The sequence below is a fragment of the Mustela lutreola genome, chromosome 3 (genome assembly GCF_030435805.1).
Source record: "Mustela lutreola isolate mMusLut2 chromosome 3, mMusLut2.pri, whole genome shotgun sequence".
In the NCBI taxonomy this organism is placed as follows: domain Eukaryota; kingdom Metazoa; phylum Chordata; class Mammalia; order Carnivora; family Mustelidae; genus Mustela; species Mustela lutreola.
The window spans coordinates 102,937,961-102,965,133 of record NC_081292.1 but is presented as its reverse complement, the minus strand read 5'-3'; the positions used below and the strand labels follow the sequence as shown (position 1 = coordinate 102,965,133).

Here is a 27,173-nt window from a genome sequence, read left to right as displayed (position 1 = left end):
TCATTAATTCTCTCATGTATTTACTTCCACATTTATTTTTCATATGTGCAGTTATTTATACATTATTCGCTCGTTCTTAAGTCAGTTAGTCATTCAGATATTCAGTTGGTCATTCAGAAATTAAGCCATTCACATAAACTTTTGGGAACTGACTGATTTAAGGGCCAAGGTTACAAAATGCATGTCTGTCCTTGTCCTCAAGATCTCACAGTTGGAAGAGGGAGACAGATATTGTAAACAGATTATTTACATATGGTGCAAAAAATAAAATAGAAGCCAGTAGATGGTACAGAAATAGCACAAGGAAGGAAGTGGTTGAATCAAGGGTCCAAGGACACAGTGATGGTGGTTGGAGATGTCCCTGAAGAGCTGCTCTCTGCTGGGTTTTGTGGTAGAAACAGCTAACATTTAATTGAGCATCTACTGATACAAGGCACCACACTAGGCACTTTACTTTCATGATGTCATTCAGTTTTCTTGGCAATCATGTGAAGAAGATACCATTCTTTCCATTTTATAGAGCAGGACACTGAAATTTTGAGGGGCTGAATCACTTGTCATGGGTCTTACAAGTTGACATTATCTTGGCCAAAAGTTGGAACTAGCTCTGCAGTTCCTATCACTGGGTCCCTAGGACAGGTGACACAAGCAAATAAAGACTCGTGTGTCCAAACAGAACCTTTCTCTGGCTTCCCCTGGCCTGTTCTGCCCTCAGCCATTGGCCAATATCACAGTGGAAAATTCCTCAAGGAAGTGACCACGATGGAATGAGGTCTCTATAATATCTACCACCTCCCTGATTATCACTTTCCTCATCTTTAAAATGGGGATCATCATACATACCCTTCAAAGTTTTCTAAATATTAGATGAGAATTATATAAAGCAAAGGTTTTTATATTTTATTTCCCCAAAGAATGACCTGGGATAAAGATTTAAAATTATATTTTCTAGGATATCCCCAGCCATGGTAATTCAGTAGGTTTAGAATGGTGATCAGAAGTAGCATTTTTATAAGCACCTAAAGATAACAGACTTTGGGAAATATCGCCATAAAGTGATTAGCATAATGCTTAACTCTTAAAAAATCCCCATGCTTATTCATTCCCACTTCTAAGAGGGGGCTCGTCAGTGACTAAAAGACTTGAGCACAGAGCCTATCCTGATCTTTCCTGGTAGACCTTTCACAACACATTTTTATTGTGGATACCTAGCAAAACCCACCTTTTAGTGCTGTGGGGAAAAGGGCCCAGTCTGATCAACAAGTATTTATTGATACTGCTTTGTGCTCAGTGCTGTACAAGCTACTGTAAATCATTAACCTTTATGCCTAAGGGTCTCATATTTAATTTTCAGCTCTTAAAGCACTTTTATCTATGTCATTCTTTTTAAGGTCATGTAATCATCTTGTAGATTTGACAGCCATGGAATCTCAGGCACATTAACTTCTAAGAAACTCAGTTTCCTCATCTGTATAATAGGGATGATCAGTTACTCTTTCATCAATGTGATGATGTGTAGATTAAATAAAATCAAATGAGTGACACGCATTCTCGAAGAGCTTTTGAAATAGAGGCCATCATCAGCAAGTACCCTCATCATGGGAGGTTCTAGATGCTGAAAGAATTTAGAGACAGAAATGATTACGAAAGCCTTCATAGGAGATGTAGTACTTAGGTTTGATCTTGAAAGGTAGGTGTGCCAAGGGGGTGCAGAAAGGAAGAAAGGGAGAAAAATATCAATCTTTGTGAGCTCAGGAGGGTCATGGATGTGGAGATGCAATGAGCAGGTGCCTATGGACCCTTGGCCTTCTCTAAGGACTCCTGGCTCATCTGTGGATTCTCATGCAGTGCTACCATTAGGCTGGACAATTTCCTTGTCTGGAAGAGTAAAATAGCAAGTGGGAGTCAAACATGTTTCCTATAAAGCTTACTTGCTCTTATTCACTTTTCCTCTGAGCCCAGGATTCTAGGGAAAGATGATGAATCAAAGTCAATCTAGACATTCCACACTTGATCTTAGCCAAAGGGTTGAGAAGCGAGTCCACAGGGAGGGGTAAAAAAAAAGAGGCAATATGTGCTAGAGCTTCAGATTCCCTTCTCTTCGGAGTAGGGAAATCAGAGGAGACATTCTCTAGGGCCCTTTTTCCTATTACTCAAGTCAAGGATGCACCCATCAGCCCTGTGTTCTCAGTATGCAAGTGTTTGAGTATGTTATATGTATTTTCAGGGAGAAGTTGGTAAGAGACATTGACTGGTTAGACTGTCCATTGAGACAATTTCGACATGGAGTTAAGAGTGCCAGCTCTGAGAATTCTGTCCAACCCTCAAGCCTTGTTCCCAGTTCTGTTCTTCTGGAATACCTATTCCTCACCAACTTCTTTAGACCAAGCTCTCATCCCTCTCTCTTATGAAGCTTCTTTGCCTGTCATAATTCTTATGACTCCTCCTTCAATTCATGTACTAGAAAAACATGTGCCAAATGTATCATGGTCATTAAGAACATGGACTTGGTTTGAATCCAAACACTAGTGCTTCTTAATTTTATCAATTCAGGTGATGTAGTTGAGTTATTTGGCTTCCCTATTTCTCAGTTTCCTCTTCTGTAATGAATAACAGAAATTATTTTTAAGGTGTTTGAGGCTTATATGAGATGACTGATGTAACCTGTAAGAAAAAAATGCCTGGCATTGTATACCTAATACATGATAGTTATTATTATTTATTTTTACCACCATAGCCCCCAAAACCTTGACTCTGGTTTCTGGGAATGAAGTAAAGCAAGTAACTAATAACTTTTATGAGTGTACAGCACCCGATATACTGAAAGCACTCCCTAAAACTAATTCAACATTATTAATAAATATGCACTTGAAAATGGATATGCTACCATGTGTGAATGGTTGAATTTGAAACTTACTTCTGCTATTTGATAATTCTTGGCTAATTAGTCCTTAGCCATGTGTGTTGGTATAGGGCACACACACATGAATTTGTCAGAGCATAGTAGAATAGCTTTGAGCACTTACCAAAGATGAAGTACTGTGCTAAGCGTTATTTTTTCCCCTAAAGTTTTTATTCAAAAATATTCAAACTTACAGAAAAGTTGAAAGAACACTAATACCAGCATCCATACACTTTTCACCTAGCTTCCCCAAACATTAAAATTTTGCCGCATTTGCACATTCGTGCCACTCTCATCTCTGTGTGTCTCTCTCTCTCTCCTATCTCCCCCATCCCCCTTCCTTCTGGTGTAAAAGCTTTTTTTTTTTTTCCCTGAACTTTTTGAAAATAAGTTGTAGACATACTGATAATTTAAACCTAAAGACCTTCTGTTCATATCTTTAAGAACAGAGATATTATCCTACATATAACCATAACACCAAAGCCATGCATAAGAATGTAAATATGAATTCAATCAGAAATCTCCAAAATATGGTCTGTCTTAGTCCCTACTGTGTCTTTTGTAGCAGCATCTGTTTTTTTATGTCTATTCAGGATTCAAGGAGTGCCCACATGTTGGATTTGATGGCCATATCCTTTAGTCTGTTTTAACTAGAAAATCCCTGCCCCCCAACCCATCACTTTCATATGGTTTTCATTACTAACTTTTTAAAAGAGTACCAGCCAGTTGTTAAGCAAAATGTTCCATATTTCTTTAGACTTTTTTGTTAATTTCTTTATTGTTGGAATACTTTGGCAGAAAACCTCATGGGTGATGTTTGTCTTCTTCAGTGTATGCCACTAGGAGGCACATGATGTTATTGGGGAGGTTCAACCCCATTGCTGGCTAAAACACTTGTGCCAGTTCTCTGTATGGTAAAGGTGATTTATAATCAGTGAGTTGCCTGTGGGGTTATATGCAGACGCTGTGTGAATACCCAGTTCCCCAACATTTCCTCCCAGTCTGGGAATGACCCCAACCCATATGCTATTACACTGGAATTTGTAAAATGTTTTACTAATCCTATAATTCCTTCTGCATTTTCAGCTGTCATTCTGCATTCTTCTCTACAGAAGAGCTTTTTTTTCCCCCCAGAAAAACTTTTTATTCCTTGCCCTGTCTAACCTCTCTTGTGTTGCTCTAGACTCATAAGTTACTTAATTTTAAAATGTTACTATTATCACTATATATTTTTTGGTATTCAAGTTGCCCCAAATATAGCTAGTCATGGTCCCACTAATTCTGCTTCTATGTCTTTCTTACCTGTCTCCATTAATCTTGGAGTACTTCCTTGTTTTCTAGCACCAGATGTTACCTTGAATTTGCCTTGCTTACATCTAAACTCAGCTGTTTTCCCAAAGAAGCAAAAGACACATTTTGTAGTAAATGGTATTTGGAAATTGGGATCTAGGTTTTAGGTTTGCTTATTACTTCTAGTTCATTGCAGTGGACAGAACTTGAAAATGTGTGTGTGTGTGTGTGCATGTGTTTACACATATACTTAAATTATTTCTTATGGTTATTTCTAATGTTAATGTAACATTGTTGGATTTTTCCTCATCATTCTCTTTTCCATATATCTCTCTCTTCTCTCAGAGTAACAACCTGTCTCAACAATACCAATATATTTACTCATTTGTTCTACCTGATAATATGCACAAAATAGTTTCAGAGTCACATCAACTATATCACTACCAATAACAAAGTAAAGCATAACATTTACTGAATTTTAACTTCAGTTCTTAGATTATATTCTACCAAGGTGTATGGCTAGACAGAATACCTCATTAAAAAGTCACTTGAATTAATATTTCCTTATTTGCCATTTTAAAAATCTATTTAATATACAGTTAGGCTTTTTGTTTCTGCTTAATATTCAGTTTTAGGGGCACGTGGGTGGCTCAGTTGGTTAAGCATCAGACTCTTGGTTTTGGCTCAAGTCATGATCCTGACAGCAAGCCCTGCGGAGGGCACACTTTGTGCTGAGTGGGGGGTCTGCTTGGGATTCTCTTTCTCCGCCTCTCCCCCAACTAATGCAGCCTCTCTCTCATTCTCTAAAATAAATAAAACTTTAGAAAATTATTCCAATTTAGTGTTTGTCTCTTTTTATCCTTTTCATTTAATTATATATTTCATTAATGACTTTGCAGAATATTTACATGTTACAAAACCTAAATATAGATATTATATATGCTTCTATTTGTATACTTACATAATATATACTTTTATATTTATATTATATATAATATGGTTGACCAAAGATGTCTTACTCTCTCTATGGCATTCACCCTCTTCTTACCCATCTTCTCTTGGTTATTGGTTTTATTGGTTTACCCTTCCTGTGTGTGTTTTTTATTGCTCTGTATTCGTGCATACAATGTAGCAGAGTCTTTTTTACCTTAATGACTTGATCATGTCATTTACAGTACTTTGTGGAACACATTATAAATCCGTTTAGAAAGGTCTTGTGTGGTCCTTATTATGTATGCATAGTATTTCATTGTGCCAATTAACTATGCTTTGTTCATTCAGAAACCTCTTGGTGGATATTTGATTCTTTCCCTTTTTTTAGATATATGTATTTGAAAGAGAGAAAAAGAAAGTGAGCATGGGAGGGGAGGGGCAGAGGAAGAAAGAGAGGAAGAGGGAGAATTCCAGTCAGACTCTGCACGGATTGTGGAGCCCAAAACAGGGTTTGATCTCATGACGGCGAGATCCTGACCCCAGCCAAAACCAAAAGTTGGATGCCAAACCAACTGAGCCACCCCAGGCACCCCTGAATTTCTTCTTCAATATGCTGCTTTTGCAATAGATATTCTGGGCTACAGAGCAGAATTTTAAGTACATATCTAAACATACTTTCCCATCCTTTATCACTTTCCTGTTGATTTCAGGAGATCTCACTAGAATCAGTGAAATCCTGGCAATCTGTTGGATGTTTAGTTTCATGGTAAGTGAATGCCCACTCTGGGTCAAGTGTTCAGCATACAAAGATTTACAGGATTGTCTTTTGCCTTGTAGAGCTTATGGTTTAACGGGGAGATTGAAGTAAACAAGTTGTTATCATGGTTCTTGAGCAAGACCAGAGCTGGATGTTGGGGGAGTTAGAAGACGCTTCCCACTGCAGAAGACACTGGTGCTCTGGCAATATCATCCATACTGTGATGAGCTCCAAAGCAGAGATGTCTGCTGAAAGAAAGATGAATCATTCCATGCTCCTCTTTGAGTGTCTTTTTATCAATCACTTCTAAAACCAGAATATAAGATCCGTGAAACGAAATGTTCGGCAGTCAGAGATTTATTGTGGCCTTGTCTTTCTTTGTGTCCTTGTAAAAGGAGATATAAATGTTTCCCTTGGATAGTCCTTCTCAGGATTATGGAAAGACCTTTACAGTCAGCTCTCTCCCATCTAGACCCCTGAAATCGATCTTGGCTACTTTAGCTCTTCTTAACAAAGGAATGGAAACTACTTATTCTGTACTTGTGTCCCAGATAATGAACTATCCTGTCTCAATATTTATCTCATTTAATACACATGATTAAGTGTGAGGTAGAGATCACATCTTGCTTGTATTTTGAGAAAACAGAGGTTCAGAGAGGTTGAAGAGCGTGTTCAGCATCACTCATCTAGGAAGTCCTAGATGTAGGAACTAGGTTAGGTCTGTATGAGTCCCAGCTTTTTCGTCAGAATGTACCAAAACAGTACCTGCTACAAAGGTACTCCTAAAGACTTCATAAATACTCCTAACAGCAACCAAACCGTGACCACAAACCCCATAGCCCTGTTCCCTTTAGTGATTTTGGTGTGGAGTCCCCTTTCTTCCCTCCTCTGCCCAGAAGGCAGGCACACCTGGCTTGTTCACACCTACCCTTAAGCCCCACAGTGTTTGGGTCTGGGTTTCCATGTGAACTTCTTTCCCAGAACCACCCGAGAATGCCCTGAGCTCCGGGTCCAGTGTCATTTAACCTTATACACTTCGTCATAACTTCCCAGTCCCTAACATAATGTTCTGCACACTCCACACATCTAATACATTCTCCTTGAATAAGCCAATGAATAACAAACCATCAAGTATGGTACAATGTGCGTGGAGTCTGGTCTAAACCTCCTGCCACCCTCCACCCCCGCCCGACCATAAAACAGATTTCCCAGGTCTCTGTGATCATACCACCTATTTTAAAGCAAGGCAAGAGAAAAATAACCCCCAAAAAGGTACATAAAAAGTAAAGGCTCCAGCGAAGTAGGAGAATAAATCACAGTCAAGTATGTTGTCTGGAAATCATAAAGCGTGGCCCGCGCAGGCAGGTGGAGGAGCTGTAATGGCCAGAAGCAGGCCCCAACACCCGCGCGCCCCTTGAGCTGCGGTGTCTGCGTTCCAGCTAATGCATCGCGCAGGGCGCCTAGCAGGGGCCATAAACCGGTAATGCGCTCCCCCCCAGCAGCAGAAGGCCAGAGCTGAAAGCGGCCGCATCTGCAGTGGTTTGTTTTAGCGCCGCACAGATGGATTCTAGCACAGGCTGCTGATGGATTCTAGCACAGGCTGCTGATGGATGCACCTGGGAGGAAAACAGCTCCTGTGAGAATTTGAAGCCCTTTAAAGGGGTTGGAAATTGTTTTACACCAATTGTCCCACTTCCCTTTGCCGGCTGAGGAGAACGTGGCATTGACCCCCTCAGCACAGGTTCCCATAACTGTTTCTGTTAATGAAATGATCCTTCCCTATGCTCCCTGAGTGGCTACATCAGGGGGGCTGATGGCAGTGGACTTTGGTTTTCTTTCCGGTACCCAGACTGTGTGCTCAACATTCCCGTGTGTTTTATTTCATTCTCACATCATCCTTGCACTGTGGATTAAACCCAGTTTATAGGTGAGAAAACTGAGGCTTGGGGAGGTGAAATGTCTCTGCAAGTATTCAGCAATGTGAGCTGGTAGTGTCCACTGAGCCTGCAGATCCTGGTGCACTCACTTTTCTTCCTTGCATCTGCCTCCCTTAACCAGAGAAGTCCTTGCCAACCTGATATTTACTCAGCAGTCATTGCCTGTGATTTAAGTGGAGAGATAAGGTACAAACATATGAAAAATTAAATAACTATCAATGCAAAATGACAGGAGATGTCACTAGGCTGTACATACGTAGATGGCAAATGAGTGGTACAGGCAGTGGTTTGAGGATTATTTAAGCTGTCTTTACCCTTGGCACATAAAATTCACTTTGTCAACATAGATAACTGTACCAGAAGTGACCCCAGGGACCTTAATATAGACTTGCTTTATTACAATAGGATCGTAAGTGAATTGGCACACTTTTCAAAGGACTATAAGCAGCTCCCCACAGTGATTTAAGTTCAATTAAGCTGGGTATTGACAATCTGTAGACTTCCCTTCCTCCCACGCTTTGTGATAGAAAAATTTCACATTTTCTTTTGGCCCTTGCAAAGAGATAGATATGTGTGTAGAATGAGGTCGTATTAATCAGAGTTATTTCTTGTCTTGCTCTCCTTGTTTACTATCCTTTCATTTGTTCTTTCTTCTGAGTGGTGATCTCCATGGTGACAAATAGAATAGCTTATATCATCTATAATTACTGCTATTATTAATAATAATAATGATCATCATCATCATAATAGCAATCCGGTAAAATGAGAGAAAAAATTTTGAAAGAAAATTAAATTGTGGCTCTGTGTGTAAACAGTTTACAGTTTCTGAAATGAGAGCAGGAGAAACCAGAGACCACATAGAAACGCAGAATGAGGGTCCATAGAGGGCTTTCTGGGGTGATAACTGGAAAAGATTTTACAACAGAGATGAAGATACAGAAAGTTCTAGAGCATCCTATCATTACTACTGTGCTAGCACTTTGTGCAACCTCTTTTTCTTTTCTTTTGTTTTGATATTGCTGGTGATCATATTAAGTGTGTGTGTGTGTGTGTGTGTGTGTGTGTGTGTGTTGATCTTATAATGAAACTTCCTTTTATATTTGGATCACTATACATGCATAGAAGAGCTGCTTTGACAATGCTAGAAGAAATAACCTAGAAGAAAACAAACAGTGGTGATTAACTAATCTTGTCACTTGACAATGATTTCCTGAAGTCCTAGAAAGTGCTCGATGGCAGCCTAAGCTCTGGAGGTCTGAGGATGAAAGACTTTTGTAGACCTGTCCATTCTCAAGGAAAACATTGTGGTCTTTCCTGGGCAAGCTCCTATAACATCCATTCCCAACCCTGCCCCCACCAGGTCTCTGGGGCAGTCTCACTTACTTTTACTTATTAATTTTTTAGTTTTATTTATTTATTTGAGAGAGAGAGAGAGTGCATAAGCAGGGTGAGGGGGCAAAGGGAGAAGAAGCAGGCTCTCCACTGAGTAGGAATCTCGAAGTGGGGCTTGATCCTGGGACCCTGGGATCATGATATGAGCTGAAGACAGATGCCCAACTGACTGAGACACCCAGGCACCCCAAACCTTACTTACTTTTAATCTCAAGAGTACTTATGATAGCCTGAGATATTTGTCATTCTTCTGTACACAATTTTTCCCCCAAACAATGGCAAGCTTTTAGAGAGTTAAGCAGTACATCATCCTTCTGGGCAGGTATCCCTGTGGCTGGCTCAGTAGTAACTGGGCACATATTTGAACATAAGAATGAAGGATATACTTCATATTCTGGGAGATCTCTTAGCTTTATGGGAAGATGGATTTCAAACCTAAATTCACAATGTAGTGTAAGAAATGCTTTGGTTGCCTCTGTAAAATACATTGTTATGTCTGTGAAATGATGCTTTAGAATTTTATCGCATATGCTTCTTGATGTCCATGGCCTGTATAATGTATAATGTATAATGGTAGCAAATAGCAGGTGAGGGTCTTTGTAATGTCTTGCCAGTACATCAAGCATCCTTAAACAACATCCCTCTATTTCTTCAAAGTTCTAGTAATTAAAACAGCACAGTACTTCCATAAAAAAAAAAAAAAATAGACATATACACCAACAGAACAGAATGAGGAACCCAGAATTACACTCCCATAGGTGCATTCAATTAGTATTTGAAAAGGGAGCTAGGAACATTCATTGGGAAAGGATAGTATCTTCAACAAATGGTGCTGGAAAAACAGGATAGTCACATGCAAAAAAAAAAAAAAATTAAAAAAAAGCCCTATTTATACTACTCACAAAAATTAACTCTAAATAAATTAAAAATTTAAACATAAGACCTGATACCATAAAAATCCTAAAAAATATAAGGAAGTTGCTCCTTGACATTGGTCTTGGCAACAATTTTAGGACACCAAAAGTACAAACACTAAGAATAAAAATCAACAAGTGGGACTACATCAAACACAACAAAGCAAACCATCAAAAAAATAAAAATGGAACCTATGAAATGGGAGAAAATATTTGCAAACTATGTATCAGATTGAAAAACAAATACATAATTACTGTTACTTTAAGATCTTTAGTGAATTGAGTAAATCCTGCTGCCAGTTCAAAAGTCTCCAAATGTAGTTCTCCCACAAACAGAGAATTTGTCTTGGATAATTTAATACATATATTCCTTTGAACAAGTTAGAAAGATGGGGCTATGCTTCTCATCATTGGACTGAATGGCAATACACAGTAAGAAATAATAAAGAATGACCTGAGTTAGCAAAAAAGTAATAGCAGAAGCAGTGTTTTTCTAGGTTTCTGGGATCATGAGGACTAACCAACATATTTAATTGACAAGATTTCAGTAAGTGAAAGGGATACAAATAAATATAGAGACACATGAAAAATTCCAAAGTGAAAAGATAATTGAAAAAGAAGGTAATAACTAATTAGACACAGTAACAGCTATGTTACAAGAAATTGCGGCCCCTCCCACTTGTTAACTTCATTTGCTGGATGAGCTCCCCACCCTCAATTCTCTAAGAAACAAAGTTGGGGTCCTCAGTCTCATGTTATAGAAAAGTTTTAATGCATAGATTCTTTATTTATTTATTTATTTATTTATTTATTTATTTGCATGTCAGAAAGCCTATTATATGTCCATGTGAAACATGGTGCTGAATCATTGTATTATCATGGATAAAAAGATTGATATTAATATCCCATTTTCCAAAGTGGAAATTTCAGAAGTTAATGACTTGCCCAAATCCTCACTGGTGACATTTTTCAGAACAGTTTCCAAAGGCAGGCAGGTCTCTAAAGCCAGGTTTTCTCATGGCACCTTGAAGCACTAAAAGCACCTCCAGAGATGAGAATATATGCCCTGTAGTAGAAGGTCCGGTCTGGGGGCAGACCAGCAGAAGGTGGTGCTTGGAGCCTGGAGGGTTTTATGATGTTCTCCTAATCATAGCATTTAGATAATCTACTCCTCCACCCCTGAGTGTAACTGGACTTTCTTAGGTTAAAGGCAAATCTCCAAAGGTTTCCTTGTGTGAGGAGAGTTCAGGTTCATAGAACTTCACGAAGAGTCCATTTCCTGTTCCAGGTCTCTTGAAACTGGTGTGTTTTCCTCATGGATCTACAGAGAAATGGTCAGCTTCAGTGTGTCTCTACCCCCTTCTTTTTTTTTTTTTTTTTTTTTAATTTTTTTATTTTTTATAAACATATATTTTTATCCCCAGGGGTACAGGTCTGTGAATCACCAGGTTTACACACTTCACAGCACTCACCAAATCACATGCCCTCCCCAATGTCCATAATCCCAACCCCTTCTCCCAAACCCCCTCCCCCCGGCAACCCTCAGTTTGTTTTGTGAGATTAAGAGTCACTTATGGTTTGTCTCCTTCCCAATCCCATCTTGTTTCATTTATTCTTCTTCTACCCACTTAAGCCTCCATGTTGCATCACCACTTCCTCATATCAGGGAGATCATATGATAGTTGTCTTTCTCTGCTTGACTTATTTCGCTAAGCATGATACGCTCTAGTTCCATCCATGTTGTTGCAAATGGCAAGATTTCATTTCTTTTGATGGCTGCATAGTATTCCATTGTGTATATATACCACATCTTCTTGATCCATTCATCTGTTGATGGACATCTAGGTTCTTTCCATAGTTTGGCTATTGTGGACATTGCTGCTATAAACATTCGGGTGCACGTGCCCCTTTGGATCACTACATTTGTATCTTTAGGGTAAATACCCAATAGTGCAATTGCTGGGTCATAGGGCAGTTCTATTTTCAACATTTTGAGGAACCTCCATGCAGTTTTCCAGAGTGGCTGCACCAGCTTGCATTCCCACCAACAGTGTAGGAGGGTTCCCCTTTCTCCGCATCCTCGCCAGCATCTGTCATTTCCTGACTTGTTGATTTTAGCCATTCTGACTGGTGTGAGGTGATATCTCATTGTGGTTTTGATTTGTATTTCCCTGATGCCGAGTGATATGGAGCACTTTTTCATGTGTCTGTTGGCCATCTGGATGTCTTCTTTACAGAAATGTCTGTTCATGTCCTCTGCCCATTTCTTGATTGGATTATTTGTTCTTTGGGTGTTGAGTTTGCTCAGTTCTTTATAGATTCTGGACACTAGTCCTTTATCTGATATGTCGTTTGCAAATATCTTCTCCCATTCTGTCAGTTGTCTTTTGATTTTGTTAACTGTTTCCTTTGCTGTGCAAAAGCTTTTGATCTTGATGAAATCCCAGTAGTTCATTTTTTCCCTTGCTTCCCTTGCCTTTTGCGTTGTTCCTAGGAAGATGTTGCTGCGGCAGAGGTCGAAGAGGTTGCTGCCCGTGTTCTCCTCAAGGATTTTGATGGATTCCTTTCGTACATTGAGGTCCTTCATCCATTTTGAGTCTATTTTTGTGTGTGGTGTAAGGAAATGGTCCAATTTCATTTTTCTGCATGTGGCTGTCCAATTTTCCCAGCACCATTTATTGAAAAGGCCGTCTTTTTTCCATTGGACATTCTTTCCTGCTTTGTCGAAGATTAGTTGACCATAGATTTGAGGGTCTATTTCTGGGCTCTCTATTCTGTTCCATTGATCTATGTGTCTGTTTTTGTGCCAGTACCATGCTGTCTTGATGATGACAGCTTTGTAATAGAGCTTGAAGTCCGGAATTGTGATGCCACCAACGTTGGCTTTCTTTTTCAATATCCCTTTGGCTATTCGAGGTCTTTTCTGGTTCCATATAAATTTTAGCATTATTTGTTCCATTTCTTTGAAAAAGATGGATGGTACTTTGATAGGAATTGCATTAAATGTGTAGATTGCTTTAGGTAGCATAGACATTTTCACAATATTTATTCTTCCAATCCAGGAGCATGGAACATTTTTCCATTTCTTTGTGTCTTCCTCAATTTCTTTCATGAGTACTTTATAGTTTTCTGAGTATAGATTCTGTGTCTCTTTGGTTAGGTTTATTCCTAGGTATCTTATGGTTTTGGATGCAATTGTAAATGGGATTGACTCCTTAATATCTCTTTCTTCTGTCTTGCTGTTGGTGTAGAGAAATGCAACTGATTTCTGTGCATTGATTTTATATCCTGACACTTTACTGAATTCCTGTATGAGTTCTAGCAGTTTTGGAGTGGAGTCTTTTGGGTTTTCCACATATAGTATCATATCATCTGCGAAGAGTGATAATTTGACTTCTTCTTTGCCGATTTGGATGCCTTTAATTTCCTTTTGTTGTCTGATTGCTGAGGCTAGGACCTCTAGTACGATGTTGAATAGCAGTGGTGATAATGGACATCCCTGCCGTGTTCCTGACCTTAGCGGAAAAGCTTTCAGTTTTTCTCCATTGAAAATGATATTTGCGGTGGGTTTTTCATAGATGGCTTTGATGATATTGAGGTATGTGCCCTCTATCCCTACACTTTGAAGAGTTTTGATCAGGAAGGGATGTCGTACTTTGTCAAATGCTTTTTCAGCATCTATTGAGAATATCATATGGTTCTTGTTCTTTCTTTTATTGATGTGTTGTATCACATTGACTGATTTGCGGATGTTGAACCAACCTTGCAGCCCTGGAATAAATCCCACTTGGTCGTGGTGAATAATCTTTTTAATGTACTGTTGAATCCTATTGGCTAGTATTTTGTTGAGTATTTTCGCATCTGTGTTCATCAAGGATATCGGTCTATAGCTCTCTTTTTTGGTGGGATCCTTGTCTGGTTTGGGGATCAAGGTGATGCTGGCTTCATAAAATGAGTTTGGAAGTTTTCCTTCCATTTCTATTTTTTGGAACAGTTTCAGGAGAATAGGAATTAGTTCTTCTTTAAATGTTTGGTAGAATTCCCCCGGGAAGCCGTCTGGCCCTGGGCTTTTGTTTGTTTGGAGATTTTTAATGACTGTTTCAATCTCCTTACTGGTTATGGGTCTGTTGAGGCTTTCTATTTCTTCCTGGTTCAGTTGTGGTAGTTTATATGTTTCTAGGAATGCATCCATTTCTTCCAGATTGTCAAATTTATTGCCATAGAGTTGCTCATAGTATGTTCTTATAATAGTTTGTATTTCTTTGGTGTTAGTTGTGATCTCTCCTCTTTCATTCATGATTTCATTTATTTGGGTCCTTTCTCTTTTCTTTTTGATAAGTCGGGCCAGGGGTTTATCAATTTTATTAATTCTTTCAAAGAACCAGCTCCTAGTTTCGTTGATTTGTTCTATTGTTTTTTTGGTTTCTATTGCATTGATTTCTGCTCTGATCTTTATGATTTCTCTTCTCCTGCTGGGCTTAGGGTTTCTTTCTTGTTCTTTCTCCAGCTCCTTTAGGTATAGGGTTAGGTTGTGTACCTGAGACCTTTCTTGTTTCTTGAGAAAGGCTTGTACCGCTATATATTTTCCTCTCAGGACTGCCTTTGTTGTGTCCCACAGATTTTGAACCGTTGTATTTTCATTATCATTTGTTTCCATGATTTTTTTCAATTCTTCTTTAATTTCCCGGTTGACCCATTCATTCTTTAGAAGGATACTGTTTAGTCTCCATGTATTTGGGTTCTTTCCAAACTTCCTTTTGTGGTTGAGTTCTAGCTTTAGAGCATTGTGGTCTGAAAATATGCAGGGAATGATCCCAATCTTTTGATACCGGTTGAGTCCTGATTTAGGACCGAGGATGTGATCTATTCTGGAGAATGTTTCATGTGCACTAGAGAAGAATGTGTATTCTGTTGCTTTGGGATGAAATGCTCTGAATATATCTGTGATGTCCATCTGGTCCAGTGTGTCGTTTAAGGCCTTTATTTCCTTGCTGATCTTTTGCTTGGATGACCTGTCTATTTCAGTGAGGGGAGTGTTAAAGTCCCCTACTATTATTGTATTATTGTTGATGTGTTTCTTTGATTTTGTTATTAATTGGTTTATATAGTTGGCTGCTCCCACATTGGGGGCATAGATATTTAAAATTGTTAAATCTTCTTGTTGGACAGACCCTTTTAGTATGATATAGTGTCCTTCCTCATCTCTTATTATAGTCTTTGGCTTAAAATCTAATTGATCTGATATAAGGATTGCCACTCCTGCTTTCTTCTGATGTCCATTAGCATGGTAAATTCTTTTCCACCCCCTCACTTTAAATCTGGAGGTGTCTTCGGGCTCAAAATGTGTTTCTTGGAGGCAACATATAGATGGGTTTTGTTTTTTTATCCATTCTGATACCCTGTGTCTTTTGACAGGGGCATTTAGCCCATTCACATTCAGGGTAAGTATTGAGAGATATGAATTTAGTGCCATTGTATTGCCTGTAAGGTGACTGTTACTGTATATGGTCTCTGTTCCTTTCTGATCTACCACTTGTAGGCTCTCTCTTTGCTTAGAGGACCCCTTTCAATATTTCCTGTAGAGCTGGTTTGGTATTTGCAAATTCTTTCAGTTGTTGTTTGTCCTGGAAGCTTTTAATCTCTCCTTCTATTTTCAATGATAGCCTAGCTGGATATAGTATTCTTGGCTGCATGTTTTTCTCGTTTAGTGCTCTGAAAATATCATGCCAGCTCTTTCTGGCCTGCCAGGTCTCTGTGGATAAGTCAGCTGCCAATCTAATATTTTTACCATTGTATGTTACAGACTTCTTTTCCCGGGCTGCTTTCAGGATTTTCTCTTTGTCATTGAGACTTGTAAATTTTACTATTAGGTGACGGGGTGTGGGCCTATTCTTATTGATTTTGAGGGGCGTTCTCTGAACCTCCTGAATTTTGATGCTCGTTCCCTTTGCCATATTGGGGAAATTCTCCCCAATAATTCTCTCCAGTATACCTTCTGCTCCCCTCTCTCTTTCTTCTTCTTCTGGAATCCCAATTATTCTAATGTTGTTTCGTCTTATGGTGTCACTTATCTCTCGAATTCTCCCCTCGTGGTCCAGTAGCTGTTTGTCCCTCTTTTGCTCAGCTTCTTTATTCTCTGTCATTTGGTCTTCTATATCACTAATTCTTTCTTCTGCCTCATTTATCCTAGCAGTTAGAGCCTCCATTTTTGATTGCACCTCATTAATAGCTTTTTTGATTTCACCTTGGTTAGATTTTAGTTCTTTTATTTCTCCAGAAAGGGCTTTTATATCTCTCGAGAGGGTTTCTCTAATATCTTCCATGCCTTTTTCGAGCCCGGCTAGAACCTTGAGAATTGTCATTCTGAACTCTAGATCTGACATATTACCGATGTCTGTATTGATTAGGTCCCTAGCCTTCGGTACTGCCTCTTGTTCTTTTTTTTGTGTTGAATTTTATGTCTTGTCATTTTGTCCAGATAAGTGTAAATGAAGGGGCAAGTAAAATACTAAAAGGGTGGCAACAACCCCAGGAAAATATGCTTTAACCAAATTAGAAGAGATCCAAAATCGTGAGTGGGGAGAAAGGGGATAAAAAGAGGTTCAAAAAGGAAGAAAGAAAAAAAAAAAACAGAAAAGAAAGAAAAGAAAAGAAAAGAATTTTTTAAAAAAGAAAACACCTAAGAAAAATGTAAAAAAGAAAAAATATATATATTAGATAAACTAGTAAAAAATCGTTAAAAAAGAAAAAGGTAACAGTTAAAAAAAAAAATTTTACCCGAAGGCGAGAAAAAAAAAAAATGAAAAAGAAAAAATTAAATTAACTGCAAGACTAAAAAAAATCACAGGAAAAAAGCCATGAGTTCCGTGTTTGGCTTTCTCCTCCTCTGGAATTCTGCTGCTCTCCTTGGTATTGAAACCGCACTCCTTGGTAGGTGAACTTGGTCTCGGCTGGATTTCTTGTTGATCTTCTGGGGGAGGGGCCTGGTGTAGTGATTCTCAAGTGTCTTTGCCCCAGGCGGAATTACACCGCCCTTACCCGGGGCCGGGGTGAGTAATCCGCTCGGGTTTGCTTTCAGGAGCTTTTGTTACCTGAGCGCTTTCCGTAGAGTTCCGGAGGACGGGAATACAAATGGCGGCCTCCTGGTCTCCGGCCCGGAGGAGCCGAGAGCCCAGGGCCCCACTCCTCAGTGCGCCCTCAGAGAACAGCGCCCAGTTACTCCCGTCTGCCTGACCTCCGGCCGCGCTCCGAGCTCACCGAGCCTGCGACCGGTTCAAGGTAACACGGAGCTGCGAGCTTACTGTCGGCTCTGTCTCTGTAGCCGGCTTTCCCGTTCCAATACCCGCAAGCTCTGTGACACTCAGACACCCCCGGTCCTTCTGTGACCCTGCGGGACCTGAGGCCACGCTGACCCCGCGTGGGCTTCGCCCCGGTTTAGCCTCTGGAGCGATGTCCCTCAGCGGAACAGACTTTTAAAAGTCCTGATTTTGTGCACGGTTGCTCCGCTGCTTGCTGGGAGCCGGCCCCTCCCCCCGGGGTCTATCTTCCCGTCGCTTTGGATTCACTTCTCCGCCGGTCCTACCTTTCAGAAAGTCGTTGTTTTTCTGTTTCCAGAATTGCTGTTCTCCTTCTCTTCGATCTGCCGATGGATTTTCAGGTGTTTGCAATCTTTAGATAAGCTATCTAGCTGATCTCCGGCTAGCTGAAGTAGTCTCAGCTTGCTACTTCTCCGCCATCTTGACTCCTCCCTGTCTACCCCCTTCTTGAAATGACTCATGTGTCTTCCTTTATATTCTGGGAAAGATTTCTGTTAACAAAAACTATAGTTCTCACTATAGTTATATAGAGGCCATCTCCTCCTTGAAGTTATTGTTAAAAATAGCAGCATTTGATATCTGCAGGATCTTTGGAACAGAGATGATATACCTTTTGTATAATAAGCATATACAGATTACTGTGGAATGTTTAATAATTTAGTTAATAATGGGCTTTCTCACACAAACCCCCTCACTTAATCTTTACAACTCTCCTGTAGAGCTTGTATCATTTCTGCTTTCTAGATACTGCTGGAAGTAATTAGAGAAGTAATGATTTGACCAAGGCTGCTTGAGGTGGCACAGAAATCCAGATCTTCTCACTGCAGAGCCCAGTCTGTGTCCGTAAATATCCATGCACCCATTGACTTAATTGACTATCTTTAACATTTAGCTTCATGGGTTCAATTTCAGTTAAAGTACGTATACGTTCATGAGTGGATTCCCACCAACATCTACCTAAAAGACTGTTCAAAATGAGTATTACTTGTTTGAAAATCCTTAGAGCTAAACTTCATATACACATTCCCTAGCTAAAACCCCATGTCCCTATCTTAGACCAGACATCAAGAGCATCAGGCACCAAAGCCAACTTACATGAGTGGCATCGACCTCTAGTCTTTTTATATTTTGTCAGAGTGCAGAACTTAATCTGTACCTGCTATCACTGAAACTGTGAGAAGGAAAAAAAAAAAGGCAAAAGGAAATAGTATCCAATTACCTCCTTCTTTCCAATCTTTCTTCTGCTATCTCCCAAGAGGAAAAAATAGTCTGAGGACAAAGGGCATCTTTGAAAGGAAAGCCAGCTAAGAGGCCTAGGTTTCATGTAATCATCTCTCCTCTTGTTACTCATACTGAGTTTTTAGGGCTTGTGAATCATGAAGAGCACTTCAGAGCTCTTAATTGTTCCTTTGTATCTTCTGTATATTTGCATATATCAAAAAGTGCCAATACTTTAGTTGTTAGAACTTCCATTCACCCTCAGGTTCCAGAAGGCAGGGCTGGCAACATTAGTGGCTTTAAAATGAAAGGTTGTCTCTCCTACACATTTTCCTATTCCATCTTGCTAAAGATAGAATATGATTCTGGCAATATGAGTCAGTGAGTAAATGAATAAGCAAATCAATGAATGAATGTATGAATAAGTAGATGAATGGATATATGGATATAAGAATCTGTGTGTATTTGTAAGGAAATCTAAATTCATATGATTTAATGATGCTATTTGGACCACTTCTGGCATCAGACTGGACACAATGCGACTGGGGACAAGTTTATTTTCTCTCTCTAAGGCTTCATATGTCTATACCACTATGTGTATATGTGTATGTCTGTGTCTTTATCTATTAGCCATATCTGTTTATATGTGTGTGTATATGTATGTATGTGTGTGTGTGTGGATACACATATATCTACATTGAATATATATGTGTGTGTGTGTGTATGTGTGTATATATATATCTCTCTCTACATTGACATCTACAATGGAGGATTGTTATCTGTACCAGATATAAGGTATATAAAATGACCTCACATGAAACAGTAACACAGCATCTATACATTAGACTGGGTGGTTCTGTTTTTCTTCTACAGACCATGGGCATTTCAAAACTGTCACTCTTTATTTCTCTTTCTATGCTATTGTGTTATTAAATAATTACTTTTCTCTGATAATTTATCAGATTTTTTCTATATTTTGGAGTAACAGGTTAATTATTGCCAATTAGAATTTATGTCCTTTTATTACTTTCAAAGTCAGAACTTTCAGTCTGATTCGTTTTTCAGACTTTATAGAAAATGTAATTCTGCCTCCATTAAACATTGTAGACATGGTTATCACTGGACTGGTTTTAAGAAATAGTCTGAAGATGAATCAGAATGCTTGAACAGTTTACTATTTTTGCTGCAAAAAATATTTCCTTTTCTGGAGTTGGAAAATTCTTTAGAGATAATGGAAACGAAGCTTTCTTTCTCTCCTCTTTCTTTCTAATACAGTGAAACAGAAGTGCAAGCAATGATGTTACTTCTCCCAAGTCACATACAGAGTTAGGGTAGAGAAAGTATTAAAACTGGGGATCTAGCTTGCCTGTGCTTTTCCTTTTTACCTAAATCTGCCGACAGCTGTGATCCTGCTTCTTAGTGGTACTAATTAATGATAGTTATTTTTAGTGCGGGCAGTCATCACTATGGTCTAATAGAAATGTGTTGGATCATTTCTTTACTTCCTAGACCTTGGTTTCCTCCTTTATAAAGACTAGGAGGGTGGAGTAGGAGGGAAACCACATGATAGCTATGTTAAGTTATTTTTCAGCCCTGAGAATCTATGAAGAGTAATGGTGTTATTATGTGGGTAAGATTCTCGGATGACAAAAGCTTTTCGAGTCTTCCTATTTCCTCCTTTATTTGTGAGCATGTTCAGAATGAAATTCTATGTCCAATTGCAGTAAAGGCTTTAGTCTAGGTTATTAGTACAGAATGTCTGATAGAACTCAGACAGATCTATCTCTTAGTATAGAATATATACCAGATATAAGGTATATAGACTGATAGATCTCAGCCTTGCAACTTCATCTGTTTGCTTGTTATTCCATAGAAATAGCCCTGCGGCCGGGACGGCCACCTTTTTCTTCTTCTTCTTTTATTTTTATAATAAAACTGAGCCCTAGAAAAGTGAAGGGGTTTGTCCAGGCTTCTTGTTGGCAGAGAGAGTTTTCAAATACACATCTCTCAAGCTGTAAAACTCTAATTTCTCTTCTCTCTCTTCGCCTTACATTCCTACCTGTAGCAGGTGAAGTGTGACCTCCAAACGTGTCGTGAAGGTCCTCATCTCTGCATGTTATTTTATTGTAAACCTCTTAAAATAATTTTTTGGCAAAGAGAGGACGCATAGAGAATTAAAAAAAAAAAAGAACTTCAGTTAAGTGCCTTGTATGTATAGTGTGGATCATACAATCTCATCATTGTTAATTAGGTGTATTTTACAGGTACTTTCTATACGGAGATCTTTCTGTGCACAGGAAACATTCGATGTGATACTTGTGTTTCTATGAGATAGTTATCTGTGCTAGTGTTTGTCTCATGGGGGAGTGTGTGTCAGGAGCTGGAAGCATGAGTTTTGCAGTCAGACACCCTGGTTTCCTGCTCTTGCTTGGTCACTTGCACAAGGGTAAGCTGCTCAACCCTGCTCATTCACTTTTCTTTCATTTCTAATATGGCATTTCTAACTTCTTCAGATTTAGGTAATGTCTGTTTAAAATGATATGATGGGAATTAAATGCTTAGCATAAAGTGTTCCACAAATTTAGTTCTTATAATTACTAACCCCCGTATTAACTCTGGGAGGAACTTTATGAGAAACAGAAATTCTCTGTCATTTTTATCTGCGTAAGTGGAGCATTCAGGCGGATTGATTGCCCCATGTTCAGCCAAGTGTCACATTGCTTATGAGATCCTCTTCTGGACCCTCCCTCCCCCGGCTTTATTGGGTTATATAAGCAGGGTCCTCTTTTGACCTTCCCTTCTAATGTTTCCTTCCTTATGTTTTCTGGACAGAGGACAAGATTTGGACATCAGTGCAGCACAATAACACAGAGCTGACGCATGTGCGGGGTGCAGACCCTGAGAAGCCCTACACCATGGCTTTGGATTATGGTGGCAGCATGGAGCAGCTGGAAGCCATGATTGACAGCTCAGAGCACTGTGAGCAGGAGGTGGCCTACCATTGCAGAAGGTCCCGCCTGCTCAACACACCAGGTAAGGCTCAGCCCCTCTCCTCTGTGTGAACCATGCAGGATGACCACAGACAGGCCTGGAAAACATGGAATGTCAAGGAGGGGGCGTCTGCAGTGACGGCTGTTCACTGCGCAGTTGAAAGAAATAAAGTCAGGAAAAGACTGGGGATGGACTCATCCCCGCTCTGATTCCCAAGTGTGACCTAAGGGAAGGCTCTCATGGTAGCCTCTCAAGGTTCCATCCTCATCTTCAAGAAGAAAATGGTGACAACATGCATCCTTCAACAGTTGAGAGAATGAGAAGTTTCTTGAGCTCAACAGCCCTCGAAGAGACCATTGAATTGTGGTATGGAGGTGGGAAGGAATGTTTCTGGGAAAGGGACCAGCATATGAGAAAGCACAAAGGATCTCAGCATATTCACAAAAGAACAGTGAGTTCCGTCCTGGGCAAGAGATGCAGAAGGAAGTGGTATCAGGCAAGGGGGCCAGCAGGGCAGGCAAGAACAGCCCTGTGTGTTTGTATTGCTCATGTTGCCTGGAGTGTGCACGCCTCAATGGAAATTACTCTTTTTAAATAGTCTGCTTTTAGAAAAATCAAAACAAGACAAAATGACAAACAAAGAAAACTTTACAACTGAAAGGGGCTTTTGTAAAATGTCCAGAGGGCTTTGTCAAAGCTCATGGATGCCTCTGGAAGTCAGTCATTTTTGTGAATATCTTCATCACTTTTTTCATGGCACTTGCGTATGCACACAGGCATACACACATGCACAAGCCGAGAATCATAAGAATATGGAATATCCAAGAATGGTGTCACACTCTGTTGCCTTAAGAAATTCACAATCCCATGCCTGAAGGTTAGGAATTTTGAAAGGCTTGAGAAGATAGACAGTGGAATGTTAACAAAGGAGAAGTGATAGAAGCCTAACTAAATATAACACTCTGGCTCACTGATCTAGAATCTTTAGGAAAGACGTTGTTACACATAAGTGAATTTTCCAGATAACTGTCACTTATCCCTTTAAGCACCAAAAATGTTTTCAAAGAATTTTTAACTATTTGAAATGAAAATCTTTCTCAAATGGATTACACGCTTCCCTGCCTTCTTAAACAGAGAGTTCTGAACATAAAATGTAACCTTTTCTTGATGACTCAGGATCATCATTGTGAAAATCAATTATTGTACTCTCCTTGGATTCAGCCGTGCTCACAGGGCTGATTAGATCTAGGCATCGGTTGCTGTCCCTCTTCCCGTGTTCTTAGACGGTGCTGCTTAAGAGGCTCAGTGTGTATACTTGCTGGTATTTCTCTCCATCTGGCTGTCAAGCCTGTACCTGTCACTCTTGGCACTATTCAGAGTACCTATGTCTGGATAAAAGAACCTACCCTCTTTTCACTGTGTGGCTTTTAGTTTTCTAAGGATTGGGTGTGATGGAATTTTAACAAAAATGGGATTCTGTTCATTCTGACCATGGATTGTGTTTAGTCTATGTCTTATTATGTGATAACAGTGGTAATACTATTGCCTTTGCACACTTTTCCCCCCCTTAACTCTGCTGTCATGAATTCCCTGAGCCTATTCAAGTAGAAGGGCATGGATCTGGGGCCAGACCCTACTGAGAGTGACTCTGCCTCTTACTGCCTATAGAAACTTGTGCAAGTTGTTAAATTTCCACTAGTAATTTCAACACCTAAGCAATTTACCCCAAATCCTCAATTAATAAGGTTGGTATGAGGAGTGCAGGAAAAATGTACTCTGTACTCCTTGTACTGTGCCTGGTACTCATTAGGTGTTCAACAAATACCAGGGTCTTATTTCTTTCCTCCTTCACAGCTTCCATCCCAGTAGGGAAGGTCTAAATTTGCACTGTAATGAGAAGCAAGCTCAAAGGAACAGTTTATTTCTACTTTAATGGTGTAAATAGAATAATTATAATAATTGTAACTCATGTGTGCAGATAATCTCACCACCCAGAGACACCAGTGTTGGATTTAGTTGTGCATCGTTCCAGACACTTTCCCATTTTGTGCACATTCACAAAAACACAGTAAAAACATATTGTCTATACGTTGGGGTTGAGAATACTCATTAATCTTCTTTCCCCCATGCTTTATGAATCAAATGAGGTAGATGAAGGAAGATTATGAGGATGGGTACACAGTGCTCCTTTTTTTTTTTTGCTGGGCTAGCTTACAGAACATGGTGTAGACCAGACACTGCGGTGTGGGGTATGGGACTGCAGACAGACAGCCCCACAGAGATGCGGGCCCAACCTCACATCCCTCAGTTCAGAGATGAGCACTGACTCATTTAGGCTTACCTCACAGAAACAGGGACAGCGACAACTATGTGCACTACTGTAGGCATGTGAATCCCAGAGCCATGGCCTAGTGTACTACCTTTGTTGAACTGCTATAACAGTGTGGAGGTTCTTCAAAAAAATGAAAATAGAGCTAACCTATGGCACAGAAATTGCATTAATGTATTTACCCCAACGATACAGATGTAGTGAAAAGAAGGGGCTCATGCACTCCAATGTTCATAGCAGCAATGTCCACAATAGCCAAAATTTGGAAGGAGCCAAGATGTCCTTCAACAGAAGAATGGATAAAGAACATATGGTCCATATATACAATAGAGTATTTCTCAGCCATCACAAAGGATGAATACCCAACTTTTACATCAACATGGATGGGACTAGATGGGATTACGCTGAGTGAAATAAGTCAAGCAGAGAGAGTCAATTATCATATGGCTTCACTTACTTATGGATCATACAGAAGAGCATAGAGGACATTAGGAGAAGGAAAGGAAAAATGAAGGGGATGAAATTGGAGAGGGAACAAACCATGAAAGACTATGGACTCCAGGAAAAAAACTGAGGATTTTAGAAGGGGGGGTGTGTGGGGATGGGTTAGCCCCATGATGGGTATTAAGGAGGACATGTATTGCATGGAGCACTGGTGTTACAGGTAAACAATGAATCATGGAACACTACATCAAAAACTAATGATGTACTCTATGGTTAATAACATGACATAATAAAAATAAATAAGTAAGCCTTGTTAAAAATATGACAGACTGATGGGCTTATAAAAACACAAATTTATGTTTCATGGTTCCAGAGGCTGGAAGTCCATGATCAGTGTGCCAGGATGTGTGGATTCTGTTGAAGGCCCTCTTCAGGTCACTGACAACTCATTTTTTGTTATATCCTTACATGCCAGAAAGAGAGTGAAAGACCTTCTGGGAGTCCCTATTAGAAGGGGACTAATCCCATACATGAGGGCTCTACCTTTATGCCTTAATCACCTTCCAGGGGGCCACCTCCTAATACCATCATATTAAGGATTAAAATTGTGACATACGAATTTTAGAGGGACATTAATATTCAGTTGTTAATAGGCGCACACTTTCAAGGTTGTTTTCTTCGTCTATTTATGCAATGCCTCTCCCATGGGGAAGACCATAGAAAAAAAAGGGAGATGAGTAGAGTCCATCTCCTCCTTACCTACCTGCTGTGTGGAAGAGTGGAACAAGTCCCTTCCTTACCTGCTGAAGCCAGAGCCCCCCCTCCACTCTGTGATACTGTTTTATTAGCTTATTTGTCTCTTACACACACACAGTACACATATCTTTCCATATTAGTAAATATGACTCTATATCATAATGTTTATTGACAACCGTCTTCCACTTTATGGACATACCACAACAGATATACAAAATGAACACATCTATTTTGGACCTTTAGTTCTCTCTCTCTCTCTCTTTTTTTCCAATACAGATGTGTAAGAACATTTTTTGCACAAAAATTTTGTGAACAAAACTGATTATATCCCCAGGATAAACTCCTTGAGGTGCCATTGCCAGGGTAAAAAGCATACATATTTTTAAGGTTTTTGCCATATTGACTTCGGCAACATATTAAGTTTATACCAGTTTATACTCCCAAGAATACTGTGGGATTGAGGACCCACTTGTCAGCAACATGTATCTTATTTTCCCTTTGGTATCTGAAAAATGAAGAAGGGGGTCAAAGGCAATTATAGTTTTGTTTAATTAAAACAATGTATAGCGTGGTTCCCTTAGGTTGTTGGAGGGAGATACTACTGGTCGTCAGGGTTAATAGAAGCTATAAAGTGTTATGAATTGCGGCTGCTGTGGACTTAAATCAATAAGGAGAGAATGTGGAGGATGCTTTATTTGCTATAGAGCCTCCTCCATATTATACACAATGGATAATATAGAGAGGAAATAAAAGAAGACAAGATGAGGGAAAAATAAATAACTGTTCTAATGGCCACCAGTGACTAAGCATTTCTCATGTTAGTAGCTATGTCTGGGGAGCCATATAAGCATTATCTCTAATCCAGACAAGGGCTCTGCACAGTAAGGATTGGTATCCCCGTCTGGCATTTCAGGAAAGAGAACCTCAGAGACAGGAACGTGTTGGATTAAGCTACACAGCTGGGGAGGGACAGATCAGGTTCTTGGGCTGGGCTGCACCTGTAGTCCAAACAAGTCTGCTCTTTCTGATACCGTGCAGATTTCAAAGGGCCAGAAGTTAGAGGGAAATCACTTGGTCAGGGTAAACATGAGTTTCTAAGATCTTCTTATTTTGTAAGAAAATGTAGTAAAGACAGAGAAGAGGAGCCAGAGGGCTCTCCGACAAGGCCCTGTGATTGTGAGGGTGGTTTGAATTAGGGCAAATTCCTGGGAAGCTACAAAAAGTTTCAGAATCCCTGCTGAGTGCAGGAGCTCCCAGGGCTCACGCACGCCTTCCCAGGGTGGCCCTGAGGACCCCACAACGGTATTCCCAGAGCCTCTTTCTGTCTGCTCTCAGCTCTGGCTTTGGTTCTATTCATCTGGAATAGAGAGGAAAATTAAGACAGGCAAGCTGAGTTCAGGCCTGGTTGGTTCACGACTGCCTATTTTTCATTTAGTCAGTACTGAACCATGACGCTGTCATTTTCTGACAGTTTCCTCTGATATTCTTCCCCAGAGCTGCTGATAAGCGCCAGCCAATGGAATGTGTTTATGCTAGAAACTCTCCAGAGGACCAGGATTCCAAGCCACAGGGGTCCCTGGGAAAGGTGTCTTTGCTGTTCCCATGCATCATTTTGGTTGTCTTCCTTATGCTTCTACTTATTACTTTGAGCTTTATGCAGAGCTACAAAGTTTCCAAGACAAGAATCATCAGCCTGCCTGTGCTCGGGCACTTTGTCACCAGGAGAGGAGGGGTCCACTTGTCCTCAGAACAAGGGCTGCCTTGTTGGAGCCCAGCCTTTGTCACCATCAGCATCTTCTTAGGAATTTTGGCCGAGGCCAGGGTCTCGGTAACATGTAATGAGTCATATGAAATAAAGTAGAACCCAGCTCAGGAAACACACAGAAGATGCAGAAAGAAATATCGAATCCACAGTCTGGAGGATGCTTTAATCATGTGGCCAATGAGCTCTATAACCTACAACTTCCCCCTGCAAGGAAGACAAGATTGAAAAG

At 39.9% G+C, this 27,173-nt stretch overlaps 1 protein-coding gene across 2 annotated transcripts in view; it reads left to right on the top strand.

Moving 5' to 3' along the window:
* The window catches only part of CNTNAP5 (contactin associated protein family member 5), an 842,021-nt gene that overhangs the window by 548,715 nt on the left and 266,133 nt on the right, over positions 1 to 27,173 (top strand). For both annotated transcript variants that reach the window (XM_059166599.1, XM_059166598.1), the window contains exon 13: positions 21,492 to 21,692. In XM_059166599.1, the coding sequence (XP_059022582.1) occupies positions 21,492 to 21,692 (201 nt within the window). The remainder of the gene's footprint in view (positions 1 to 21,491; positions 21,693 to 27,173) is intronic.